Below are 14228 nucleotides of genomic sequence, written 5' to 3'. Positions count from 1 at the left end.
TCAAAGAGGGAGGCAATGATTATAATTCAAGTCTGTTGGTTCTAATATTCATCCTTTTTTACTAAAATAGATTTTCCTTCCACTAAACTGTTCTGAAAAGAAAGCTTATGTAATTAAGTCCTACTTTTGGTAACTAGTTAAATTATTTTTGAACATGGAATAATGTTGTATTTGGAAGATGCAGCCAAAATATATATCAGCTACTAAAAGGTTAGAATAAAAAAGATCAAAACCCTTTGTTCCTCTTGTTGTTAATATCAGGTCATAACCTTTCTTGCTGATAGATTTCATTGAGAATTAAAATTTTTAAATTTTCTAATTAGAGTTGACACTCGTTATTATTTTGTATTAGTTTCAGGTGTATAGTATAGTGATTAGACATGTATATAATTTATGAAGTGATCTCTAATTAGTCTAGTGCCCACCTGGCACTATACATAGTTTTACAGTATTATTGACTATATTCCCTAGCTATACATCACGTCTCCATGACTATTTTGTAACTACCAATTTGCACCTCTTAATCTCTTCACTTTTTTCACCCAGCTCTCCAACCCCCCTCCTATGCAGCAACCATCAGTTTGTTCTCTATATCTGAGTCTGTTTCTATTGTGTTGAGAATTAAAAATATTTAAATTCATATCCTTTATTTGTGTTTTCATTAGCCTTCCAAAATGTATAATAATTTTAGAAGTACTTATATAAAAGAAAAATAACTATTCCTTAAGGTGTACCAGAAAAGAAAACCATACCGATTCAAAACCCTTATACTGAGTCTTAAGATGTCCAGACTTTCATATATGGACAAATATATTATTTTGAGGACATAATTCTGCAAACTTCAAATAATTAATCAATACTGGAATATGTACCTTTTTTTCTGAAATCATGAGATTTATTTTGAAGATAATACAGTGTTTTCATATGGCATATGGCACTTTCATATTTGGACTCATTTCATGGATATAAAAGCTTAATAGCAATGACTGCTGTAAATATGGTTAAAGTTATGGGAATTAATGAAAGTGAAGATAACTATAATTATCCCTAGTTTTTATTTATAACTTTCATAATACATGTGCTTTGAGAAAGAGCCAAGCTCTTATCTATAGAAGAAGTAAATGAAGTCGAATAGCAAATGAACATAATGCATTCTGTTGACCTATTCTCAAACTTTGATGTTTACTATACACCAAAATCTTAGTTAAGGTGGTTGGCAAATTAAAATCTGTTTCTAATTGGAATGCAAATGAACTTCTAAACTGCTAAACTTTAATCCACATTAATCCAAAGCTAAACTTTACTCAAATTATTAGCTTTTAAAACAGAAAGCTTAAACAATGAACATACAACTTTGCCAAATATTTTTATCTTACAAGGAATATTGTATTTCCAGCTATGTAGAGCTGTGTATAGAACATGATATATCATTAACAGGTCCAGGAAAAATATATGTACAGTTATTCCCATATATAATTCTTTACTGATTTGCTTAAAAATAATTTACTGTGAACAATTCAAGTTTTCCTTATCATTCTTCCATACATGGCATTGACTGAGTCATTTTACATGAGATTATTTCTCATTTGGCTAAACTAAGACTTTGTTATCTTGAGAATTCCTCTTGTATCTGCTCACAATAAATGATACAAACTAATTAAGGAGTATATAAGAAATATTATGATTAAATTCTGAAACAAGTGGCATAAATAAATAGTGCCATTCACAAAAGAAATGATGAGGCTGGGATATCAGAGAAATTAATGTTTTCCAAAGGATGAGATGCATAGCATTGTATGAGAGATTCTATAAGGTGATACTGGAAAGTGGCATTAAATAAGACTGAAACACTCAATTAGAAAGTTATTTTCTTTTCAGCTTTCTTTCCATTTATTTTATTTCCATTAGGGGAAAATCAGAATGCAGTCCACCACTACCACAAATTATGTAGTTCAGTTTCTCACATTCAAGGAAATAGCACATCCGAAGTGCAATGGCCAAGGCTGGCCCTTGGAAAACCGACTTTGTGATCATGATGTCTCCCCTTCCAGGTAAGTATTTGATTTATTTGTTTAAACAAGGACGAGCAAGCCTTAAACTTAGAGCCTTTGAGAAGTAACACAATCTAGCTAGAATTTAATTTTATTTTGCTTACATCATAGCGATTTTATAGCTCCTGTTTATACAAGTTAACTAGTTTTTAATTTATGATGGTTTCATTTTCAAACAAATTTAGGAATAAAAAGTGCATCAGTTAAAAATACTAAATAAATAATAGTGCAGATGGTAAACATATCTGGCAATACTCGTTAAGTTGTGGGAGATACTGAGGCAAAATCTTGTAGAGGTCCTTGATGGATATGTAGGTCTTTGACGGATGTGTAGAATTCAAAAAAGCAATTGGAAGAAGAATGAGGGAAAGGAATAAGAGGGAGGGCAGAAAACACACACACACACACACACACACACACACACACACACACACAAAGTCAAGAGTAAATCTGGCATGGTAGGCAACGGTTAGAGAACCACCCTTGTTAGAATTGTAGGTTTATATTCAGTCAGGCAGTCAGTCAATCTCTTGTGTTATACTTTTTGAACATCTACTTATGATACATCCAATTAAAAGCTAGTTGCTTTCTACTTCCTTTAGATATTTTATGTAAAATAGATGTAACAAGAACAAGTGTGGTATAATGTAGTTTATGGGGTTTGAGGCAAGAAAAATAGGGTTTGAATTTCATCTTTTGAATTTTACCTTGGCCAAGTTATTTAATTTTTCTGAACTTGTTTTCTTATTTGTGAAACTTTGCCTGGCTTTTGCAAGGATTATTATTAATAAAATAATAGGTAAAATTTATTGTTTCCTTGTCAGACACCATTTTAAGCTTTCTAGGTTTTTATCTCTTTTAATCTTCATAAGAATCCTGTAAAGGTGTAACATAGTTATAACCTATTTTACAGATGAAAAAACTGAAGCACAAAGTTAAGTCGCTGACCAAAGGCCACAGTACAAACAAATGGCTGTGCTATTATTTGAACCTAAGCAATCTGACTTTAGAATCATTATTTAACCAATAAGCTAGGTTTCTCTTGGCGTGACTAGAATGTGAAATTTTTATTTTAAGAAGTGTGTGTTGCCTTGAAATTCATAGGTATGGATATAGGTTATTCTCATGTTCAGCCAGTAAGATATCTAAAATGTCTTCTTGGTTGTTGTACAATTGTCTATGCTTTTTGTATGAAAATAAACATATTAAACTAGGATAAATTATGCAAAACAAAATATGTAATAAACTATTCTATATAAATGCAATTAACTCCTGCTTAATAGCCTACTGATTACTTATAAATGTTATTCGGATTTTCCTTTCAGATTTAAAGTCTGCAATATTGTATATGCTGTGGTAGCAGAAGCTCTGGCTTGGAAAAATCCTTAGAAGTATTTCTATCCCAGTACTTGTTTTAGTAGAATTATATACTGGCATTTTGCCCATCTCCATTTGTCGTCTATCTAAAATCTTATTCCACATTTTTTTTATTGCCAACTCAGAATTCACCAAAAGAAGCAAGTTTCTATAACCATATTTGAAAACATGAAAGGTGCACAATGTAAGAGATAGGCAAGGAAGAAGAGACAATTGCTATTGCTTCCTTTGGTTAACCTCACTAACTCTAAACCAAACCTGCACTTGAGATGACATATCCACAATGTCTTTATCTGATAATCACTATTCAAGGACTCAAGCCCATATGTTTAAGAATGAGATGAAACTTTAGTTGTTTAGCTTTCCCCTACCAGTAGATTGTTTTGTTCTCTTTCTATTCCTCTTTTTTTGACTCCACTGTTTCTGAATGTTTACCATGTGAGGGGTGGAGATTGCAAGGGAGCACTGCTCTGCTAACCAGGAAACTGGGCAGGCTCCTGGTTTCATCGTGCACAAATGAAAATGTGTGTAAACTTATTATATCAAGCAGAGTCCATGCTAAGTAGGAAGCACCTTGAGGAACGAGAACTATCTAGGGAGGAATGAATTTCATAACAAATATCTAAAAGACAGTATAGAACTGATTAATCAAATGACAAATGCAAAGAGCAGCAGTAAGTACCCTTATTTTGTTATCTTGCTTTCCAGGGTGTTTCATGTTTCGAGAAATGGCTTTGTGGTTATATTTTTTAAAAATTACTTGGAAGAAAGCCTCTTCTGTGTTTAGAAGCTGAATAAATTTAATATTCCCCAGAAGTGAGATGCAGAGAGCATTTTACTGCATGAATCAAAATGAAATTACGAGTCTTAAGTGACTCATGGGGCTGACCACACTTCTCTATAAGTGCTAATTTTAATAAACCATGGCCTCTGAATGACATTTTCCTCATCGGTCACTGAATGGGTATTAGTGCAGCGTTCAAATTATTTGAGTGTAATCTCCAATGGCTACACATTTTGCAGATGCATATTTCCTTTTATTCTTGTTTATATTTGGGGCAATCATATTATGAGGTGAATGGAATTTTGGTTTGCTAAGGGTATTTGATATTCAGACATATATTGCCTACAAAATAGGTTCTACTTTTAGAAGCCAAAACACTACTACAAAGAAACGTTCTTCATCTGAAGAAGAAATGATCTTGCTCTTTACATTCTCCTATGTGGTGATTGTTTCATGAAATAAAATTATTAGTTCACAATTATGGTGTGAAATTAGACTCCTTCTAGATAACCTTCTTATTTTGTGCTTAAGATGACCACAATAAAAAGGAAGAAAATGGATGTTCTCAATGTGTTTCAAGGGAAGAGTGGGCCTTGGATATCCATGGCTCCCACTTTCCATTTCCTTCTAACTTAGAGATCTTCAAAGAAAAACTTGGAGACTGAGTCATCCGTAGCCGCTTCTCATTGAGGAGTATGGACATGCCAAAAATGCATTCATTATTTATAATGAATGGTATCTGGTAACACTGTCATGGCAGACTACTAGCTTTTCTAGTTGGGATATTTTGGCTAAAATTGCAAATTACTTCATATCATGGCGGCCAGGATGTGGGACATGCTCGTTGTAAAGATATATGTGGACTGAAACCAGATATCTGTCAGAAGTCAGGGGAGCTCTACGTCCTGCTACTCTCTCTGTCTCTCATGAGCAGCTTAATCTTGCTTATGAGATCTCTCAATGTCCCACATACGCTTTCTCTATTCATCTCTATCAACTCCACTTACTCATAATATTTGTTTCATTATGTCATAGGGATGCATAGAAATCACCATGGCTGCCTTAGACTTGCTCTACTAAAATGTTGCTGCATCAGTTCCCACAGCTAATCACTTTCTTTGTTTGGGTTTTCTGGTTCAGATCGCCCAGAAAGGAAATTTGACTGGCCTAGGACAGTGTTTTCTTCTGTTTTGTTTTTTTAAAAAATTTTATTTTAAAAAATTCACAACTAAATTCACTCATTTTACATATACAACTCAATACATTTTGGTAAATTTTAAAAATTGTGTAATTATCACTATGATCCAGTTCTAGAACATTTTCACAACACAAAAACACTTCTTGGAGCCTTTTTCTGCAGTCAAATCCCAGTCTCACCTCTAGCTTTAGGCAACCACTTATCTGCTTTCTATCCCTGTAAAAATATCCCTGTAAAAATATCTGGGTATTTTATACAAATGGAATCACACAATATGTTGTGTTTTGTAAAAGGCTTTTTTACTGAGCATAATGCTTTTGAGGTTCATTGTGTTACAGCATGTATTGGTATTTTGTTTCTTTAAATTGCCAAATAGTATTCCATCGTACGGATATCTTATGTTTTGGAGTATTGCAAGCCCATTCCAAATAAAAAAATCTAATGGGATATTTCATTTCATCGGTAATTAACATTTGGATTGTTTCCAGTGTGATTATTATAATAAATAATGCTACTATCTATTAACGTTCATTATCTCAGTAACTGTCTTGATTACTATAACTTTAGAGTATTTTCTGGAATTGCATAAGTCCTCCAACTTGATTCTTTTTCCAAATCATTTTGGCTATGCCAGGTCCTTTTCATTTCTCTATATATTTTAGGATAAGTTTATCAATTTATAAGAAAACGAACACTGTGATTCTGATAAAGATTGCATTGTATGTGTTAATCAATAGCTTATCTACTTGGGGAGAACTGCCATCTTAAAATTTTGAGTCTTCTAATACATGAATATGTAATGTCTCCCCATTTAATTAGATATTTCTTTCTTACAGAAATATTTTGTAGTTCAGTTTACAAATTTTACACTTCTGTTGTTAAATCTATTCCTAAATGTTTTATTCTTCCCGATGCAATTGTAAATGTAATTATTTCCTTAATTTTATTTTTGAATTGTCTTTGCCAATATATAGAAATATCATTTTTTGTATATCTCATATTCTGTGATATAAAATACACTATTAGTTCTTGTGGTTTTTATGGATTCTTTGAATTTTCTACATAGATAATGATGTACTCTGATAAGAAAAACTTTTATTTTTTTCTTTCCGATCTGGATAAATGGATCTATCTATCAATTTCTATCTATCTTTATCTAATCTATCTATCTATCTATCTATCTATCTATCTATCTATCTATCTATCTATCATCTGTCTATCATCTGTCACCATCTATCTAATCTATCATTTATCGATTATCTATTGCCTTATTGCACTATCTAGAATCTTTGGTTATAATTTTGCATAGAAGTGGTAAGAATAGACATCTTTGCCATGTTCCAGATCTTTAGAGAAAAACATTAAGTTTTTCAGTATTAAGTATGATGTTTGCTGTATGATTTTCATAGATGTCCTTTATCAGTTTGAGGAAGTTTCATTTTATTTCTAGTTCATTGAGAGTTTTAATTGCAAGTGTTAAATTTTGTCAAATGTATTTTCTGCATCTACTAATTCTACTAATATGGTGTATTACATTACTTGATTATCATATGCTAAACCCAGATAAATCTCACTTGTTCATGTTTTATATCTCTTTATATACTACTGAATTTGGTTTGCTAATATTTTATTAAGGATATTTGTATCTACATTCATTAGGATTTGGTCTGCGGTATTTTTACCTGCTTTTTGTTTTCATTCTTTTTCTAGCTTTGGTATAGGGTAATACTGGCCTTAGATAATTACTTGTGCAATGTTCCTTCCTCCTCTACTTCTTGCAAGGGTTTAAGAAGAATTGTTATTTCTTTTAAAAACTATTTTATAGAATTTACAAATGAAGCCACCCTGTTTAGAGTTTTCTTCATGGAACCATTTTAAATTTTTAATGCATATCTTTAATTGTTTTAGTATTTTTTTCAGACTTCCTATCTTCTTAACAATTTGTTTCTTTCTAAGAATTTTTCCATTTCATCAAAGTTCTCTAATTTGTTGACCAAGCTCACTTTTTTGTTCCAGGTAATATCACAGATTCATAGATTACTGCCCAGCCTTGAATTGATCTTCCTTGGCACCCACCCGTTTGTGGCTGTGGAGGAGTAGAATATCATTGTATGAAGCGAAGTTACCAAATGATTGTCTTGTTTGGTAGAGAGTAAGATAGAATATACGTAGGGCATTATTCTTTAGTAACAGTGAGCTAGAAAATATTCCAAGTCTAATTCTATTCAACATATTAGTTTAACATTTCAGCACAAATACTTATACTTACTCGTGTGCTGGGAACTTTGTAATGTTGAAACAGCATTTGGAAGTAGATTCGTCACTGTTGTATTTGCAGTGATAAACTTATTCTTCGTGACACCATTGGTTGTATCTCCTAATTATGTAAAAAGAATGAGCAGCCATTAAGGGTAAAACCCAATCACTAGATAGTCTTATTAGTGTTACTATTAACAATCAGTTACAAGTTGAAGATTATTCAGAGTCTTCTGATCAAGATTTAGAAATCCAGCATTTCGATATCTACCTTTTGGTGATTCAGTTAATTATATTAAAAAGGGGGACATTAGATTCAGTTACAGTTTATCTCATGTGACAATAATAGTAATCCTATGAATTAAGTAATAATTATGATCACATTTTTATATATGAGACTCAGAAAAATAAATAATTTCCCTACAATCACATAACTTATAATAGGAGAGAGCCAGAATCTCAATATAAGCCTTTCAGATGCAAAAGTTACTCACTCAGCTATCCTAGAAAAGGATAGCTGAGTGAGTAACTTAGGTGAGGAAATAACAGCAGTTTAAGATGGTAACATGATTCCCATGCTGTCTGGGAAACAATTTTCAGGTAGTTGGAAAAGCCAGGAGAAGGATAACAGAAAATAAATAGAATAGACTTTAAATAATATTTAGTTCATTTTAGGGGGCAGGGAAGAGAAAACTAATAATAAAAGATAAGCTGAGCTTTCAAAAGTAACACTGGACTATAATTACTTGAAACAACCAATATTTGCACAAATATTATAAAAACAAAATAATTGATGCCCTTCAGTCTTTTCAAAGTCCAGCATGGGGAACATTGGGTTAAGTAAAGAAAAGGCAGGCATGCTGGTTAATGCATACTTAGTGGTAGCTAGATACGATGTTGGCTGGAAGGAAAGCAATTTAATAGATTCCTATTACATACTAGGCTAGGACTCTGAATTGCTGGTGTCTTCCAGAAGTGTCAATCAGCTTCCATTCTATAGCAACAAGCATCTATCATGTAATGCAAATTCTTAGTGCAGTGGAGAGATTCATGCTAGAGAAATTAATAGTTTGTAAGAAGAATGAATAGACAGGGGATAAATATGACTTTAGGAAAAAAGCCTTCAGGAATTGGCATGCAAACAGAAGTGAGATAAATTCAGTGTAAGCTACAGCATTAACACTGTATGTGAGAAAAAAATGGGTGGAAATGGGTATAAACTTCAGAGGCATCTCTAAGTATTAAATTGAGAGAGAAATACTTGAGGAAGTTTCTCTAATACATTGAGATGCCTCTGAAGTTAATAATATTCATTTCTACTCAGAAAGGCAGAAATCGATGTTCGTGATAGCATGGAAGTGGGAAGGTCACCCAAGTCACAGAAACTCAATACTTGATGATAGAGGAACATAGGGGTAAAGATTTTGCTTCTCACTGGAAATCCAAAAACACATGCTCGGAAAACATCAGAACAGGAGATTCTCTCCAGAAAGCTTTGCAGAAGAATTCTTCTGCTGAGCTAAAATTGGAGAATGTGAAAAAGTTATCTTGATGGCCTAAAGAATTTAGTAGCATGAAGCAGACTCAACAGTCATGATGATTGAAAAGGGAAGATACAGCTAAGAAAGAGGTAGGGAGCTGCCAGATTAGAAAAATACAAAGGAAGGAGTAGAATCATGGAATAATGGACATACAATACCAGAGACTGTTCTTAGAGAATTGCCTATTATTGTGTAATATATTTCACAAATGAGAGTAGAATTAGAGCTCACGCTCAATTCTGGACAGGCTGTCAATTACACAGTGCCAATTAGGCAATGGAAGGAATCTTGAATGCTTTAAAGGCAATCAAAATATTTTTAAATGTCTATTGTGGACCTAAAATGAACAGAATAAAAGATGTAGAGACTAATGCTGCCACAGCTATACATTCTCAAAGTATACTAGTACAGTGAAATGTTACAAATCCTAGGAGAGAAAAAAAATGGGTGGCTGACATTCATTAAGATATGAGAATCATAGTCTTGTATATCTTGTTGAAAAAATTGTCCCAACTGCATTTTGGGTTCACACATAGTAGATTCTGGACTCCTGTCAAAAAGTGACTGTCACCTCAGGGAAAAAGGAAACCAATCTTAAAGTCGTTCTTCAAACAAATATGACTTGCTCTATTTCACTTTTTCCATCTGGTTATTTTGCCCTAGATAATACTATGTATCTGCTTTGGTCTGCAGGTTCACCTTGCACTGTAAGTCTTGGTAATAATATATGTATTAGGTTTGATAAACATTATTTTACTTGAGAAAGACTAATTGGAGTTGCATCACCAATATAATACTGGCTTTACTTTTAGGACTTGTGTTTTTGAAATTCATGTCCTTTTAAGTCTTAGAATTGTGTTTTATGTATAAAGCATGAAACAAAATATAAGAAATTTTTAATCCATGTTTGAATTGGAATAAAGAAAATCCAACACAGGAGATACTTGAGAGAGACACATCAACACCAGAATGTAAGTAGCTGCAGCCATACCCATAAGTGAGAGCCACTGGCTAGGACTGAGCAGAGTGGGTGTGAAATAGAGGCAGTTTCATAATTGTCTAGGAATATTAACATGGGATTCACTTGTATATTTTGGGGGATTATATTTTTGGAGGAAGCAGTAAATGTGGACATTAATTATATTAGAGATTTGAAGTGTGTTTACAACAGATTGAGTTGAAAGAGAAGGTTTATGGATTTAAATTGACAGGGAAAGGGATAAAGCAGCTTTATTCTTCTGGAATTATATAATTTGAATTACAGTATTGTTTTATCTAATGCACATAGTAAAAGCTTTTTGTGTGATCACTTTGTCTTCAGAAATTAATATTGGGTAAGTGACTTTTTGACAAAGTTAGCATTTACTGAAACATATGCTATAGAATACTAGTACTGTGGCATGTTATTTGGTTTTATGTTTTAAAAAAGATGTTTTTTATAGTCAAATTATTTGAAGCTACATAGATTTTTGAAGTCAAATGGATGTTTTTGTGTTAGGATTACTAAAATTAAAAAGAAATGTTATCGTCCATTATAAAACCCTAGGGGGTAGCATTTTCTAAAGCAATTTCCTAAGGACTTCCATTTTCAGGGATCATTTTATGGAATATTATTCCATAGAATTCTGTCCGTATGACAACGTGGGTAGACTGGGATAAACTCAAATAAATTAATGTCTTGATTCATTTAACTGACTTCTAGAATAGTACTAAAGAGCCACTCATAGAAAGATTGTGAGGAGCATAAATGTTTATACTGGAGATGTGTCAAAACAGTGGTGAGGACTGGAAAAGAAACTCCTTAAGGCTTCAGTTAGATTCTCCTGATCTCTTCCCTTGGAGTAAAAAGGAATACTCCAGACTATAAATAAGTTTAAATGCTAAGACCAAAAGAAAAAAAATAAAATGAAAGAGATGTATAGGACTGAAGACCAAACACCTGAACAACTCAAGGAGGACTTAAGACTTCATCTCTTTCAGTCTTTCAGTCCTAAAAAAGAGAAACTCAGATAATGGAACCAGGCTATAATGGAGTTCCAAAGATTTTAAAGAAAACAAAATGGTGGTGGCAAAGAAACAGATAAAGTAGAACTACAGCTCTCAGTGGGAAACAAGTAAAAGAGAGAGTTTTACTTCTATGTGAATTTTATATTTCTATTTCATATCATTTAGGTGGTGGGTTAAGGTAGGTGTTGATGGCCCTTTGGAATTGTATGTTTACCATTGTCCTCCCTCTTGCAAAAGCAATTAGAACCTGGGTATAAACCCAAGAAAAGTGACTCAGAGCTGCCCACGGAAGAGCTCCCTATCATGTAAGCCTTGGTTAATGGGGTGTTTAGGTGTCTCCAGATCTATCTATTATCTAATCCAGTTAGCAAGGTACATTTATATAAAAATTTGGGACTGATCCCGGGCCGAGAATGTATTTAGGGTGGCTCTTTGCATATGTACCCCAGAAATCAAATGGGCTGAGATAGTTTGATGACTTCAGAGGGATCTAGTAATTTGGGGTGCTGTTTCAATCCCTCCACTCTTCCTTATAGACTTTACTAACAAATAGACGCTCACATTTCACTTCCTTAAAATCTACTTTAATAGTGAGCCAAAGCAAATACTGGTAGGGGCTTCTCTTTTATTTTCTCATATTTAGTGGTCCTAGTTACCCACAAGGTCTTACGTATGAGTGAATAATTAGCAACAATGCTTATGGGGACCCAAAAGCTTCTGAACATTTTAGCTGTCCCTTTTGAAAACCATGGTTCACAACAATTACAATCGGGATACTCTCGAGTCAAGTGGTGGGTGAAAAAGAGTTGCTATGTTTGTTTTTCAGTTATATCAAATGAACATTTTTTTTATACTACAAATGGAATTTAAGTAAACATAATATCTTATTTCAGTAATTTTTAACTGTACTACTGCAGCCCTAAGGTCTCAGTAGAGAAATCTCATGGACTACCTTTAGTAGTGAAAAAGAGAAATGGGTAGAAGTCCACCCTGCCCACAAATACATATCACCACCACACTGCTTCAAACTGAGCAGTTTAACTAATATTTGTTTGATATGTTGTCATTTTGGACTTCCTCATAAGATTTTTTGTGGCTATGTTTCTGCCAATTAAAAAAAAACTAGACAATATTTTCCTTACTTAATAATGAGTTTCCAAAATGATAACCTTGCCTATCCACACTAAAAGTAAGATGAAGAATATAAAGAGTAGGTGGAAATAACAGATCCATTGTTATTGAGAAAATCATGTGCGAATACTGTTCCTGTACTATGCTCAAGAACATGGCCTTTCACCTAGACTTATTTTCTCCTTTCTAAACACAGTTCTAACAAATTGTTGTTGTTGGTGGTGGTGGTGGTGGTGTAAGTTGTTCTCATTTAAAGGAGCAAATTAAAAGAAATAACCATTCATAATAGGCTGGCAGTCTCACCAAAGGGGAAGCCTGAAAGCAGTGAAAAAATAAGAATATACATCAAAAACAACAAAAAAAAAAGCAAAAAATTACAGAACTTTGTGACCATTTTATGGAGGGAGGAAAAAAATGCCATATAATCATTGTTAGTACCTGAAAGTCTTCCATTTTAATAACCAAGTATAATCATTGAAATTAAAATAATAATACAAATTCATTAAGAAATATTTGATTATGAATTTGTTAAATGAAAAGAAAAATTTGAAGTTGAAGGACAGAGTTTCAAATTCCTAATTGTTATTATAAGTTTTGTCCTTTTTGTTAACTCATTTAGCCTTTCTGAAACTTAGTTTTTCCATCTTTAAATAATAATATTTAAATAAGAATTTTAAAACACTTTTTAAAAAATATTAATATATTCCTTAAGATGAGGGCCAAATGCACTGCTGTAAAAATAGTACTTTGAAAAAGTTGCAAAGAACTTGCAAGTCATGGTTATTATGCTCTGCCTAAAGACATTCATAATATACTTGAGAATAGTCTCTGTACCATCTATTTATAAGTTAAGTTAAAATTTAAAATTAGATGCTTGAAGGGAGGCGATGTCTGATAGGTACACAGAAGAAGAAAAATAATTTTTTAAAACTTTGAGAAGTAATTCATAAATGTGTAGAAATGAAACAATAAGTTAATGATTATATCATAGGGATATTAGAAAATACTTTGAGATGAACATAGAAACACAACATACTAAAATTTATGGCATGTAGCAAAAGTAATACTGAGAGAGAAATTTCTAGGTATAAACACTTATATTAAAAAAAGAAGAAAGATCTTAAATCAATATACTAACCTGCCAACTTAAAAATTTAGAAATAGAACAGAAAACTAAACCCAAAGGAAGCAGAAGGAGACATAATAAAGCTTGGAGAGAAAAGAAATACAATTGAGAATAGAAAAGCAATAGAGAAATCAATAAAATTAAAAGTTGATTTTTTGAAAAGATCAACAAAATTGATAAAACTTTAGTTAGAATGATTTAAAAAAAGGGAGAGAACTCAGATTACTAATATTATGAAGGAAAGAGAGGACGTTACTATCATCTTTACAGACATAAAAAGGGTTATAAGGCAATTCTGTATTGCCTGAAGAGTTGTATGCCAACAAATAAGATAACCTACAGGAAATGGACAATTTCTAGAAATCACCAACCAGGAAACTGAATCGAGAAGAAAATAGAAAATCTGAGTAGACCTATAATGAGTAAAGAGTTGAGATAGTAATACAAAATTTTCACAAAGAAAAGCCCAGGACCAGATGGCTTTACTGGAAAATTCAAAAAATAACTACCACCAATTCTTTAAAAACTCTTCCAAAAATTCATCTATGAGGCTAGTACTAACCTGATACCAAAATCAGATAAAGACATCACAAGAAAAGAAAACTACAAGGCTATCTGTCTTATAAATGTAGGCACAAAAATTATTTATGAAGTAATACAAATCAAATCTAGCAGCATATAAAAAACATTACATGCCATGACCAGGTGGGATTTATCCAGGAATGTAAGGTTAGTTCAACATACAGAAATCAAGGTC

General features: G+C 32.6%; 1 protein-coding gene and 1 pseudogene across 3 annotated transcripts in view; both read right to left on the bottom strand.

Moving 5' to 3' along the window:
* Nucleotides 1–14228, bottom strand: part of EMCN (endomucin) — a 98410-nt gene that overhangs the window by 33538 nt on the left and 50644 nt on the right. For all 3 annotated transcript variants that reach the window (XM_023531397.1, XM_011361518.2, XM_011361517.2), the window contains one exon: nucleotides 7680–7787. In XM_023531397.1, coding sequence (XP_023387165.1) covers nucleotides 7680–7787 — 108 coding nt within the window. The remainder of the gene's footprint in view (nucleotides 1–7679; nucleotides 7788–14228) is intronic.
* LOC111740728 lies at nucleotides 1907–2059 on the bottom strand (annotated as a pseudogene).

The sequence above is a fragment of the Pteropus vampyrus genome, unplaced genomic scaffold, assembly GCF_000151845.1.
Source record: "Pteropus vampyrus isolate Shadow unplaced genomic scaffold, Pvam_2.0 Scaffold67, whole genome shotgun sequence".
In the NCBI taxonomy this organism is placed as follows: domain Eukaryota; kingdom Metazoa; phylum Chordata; class Mammalia; order Chiroptera; family Pteropodidae; genus Pteropus; species Pteropus vampyrus.
Note: the sequence above shows the minus strand (reverse complement) of the source record. Positions and strands in the feature narration are given on the sequence as shown.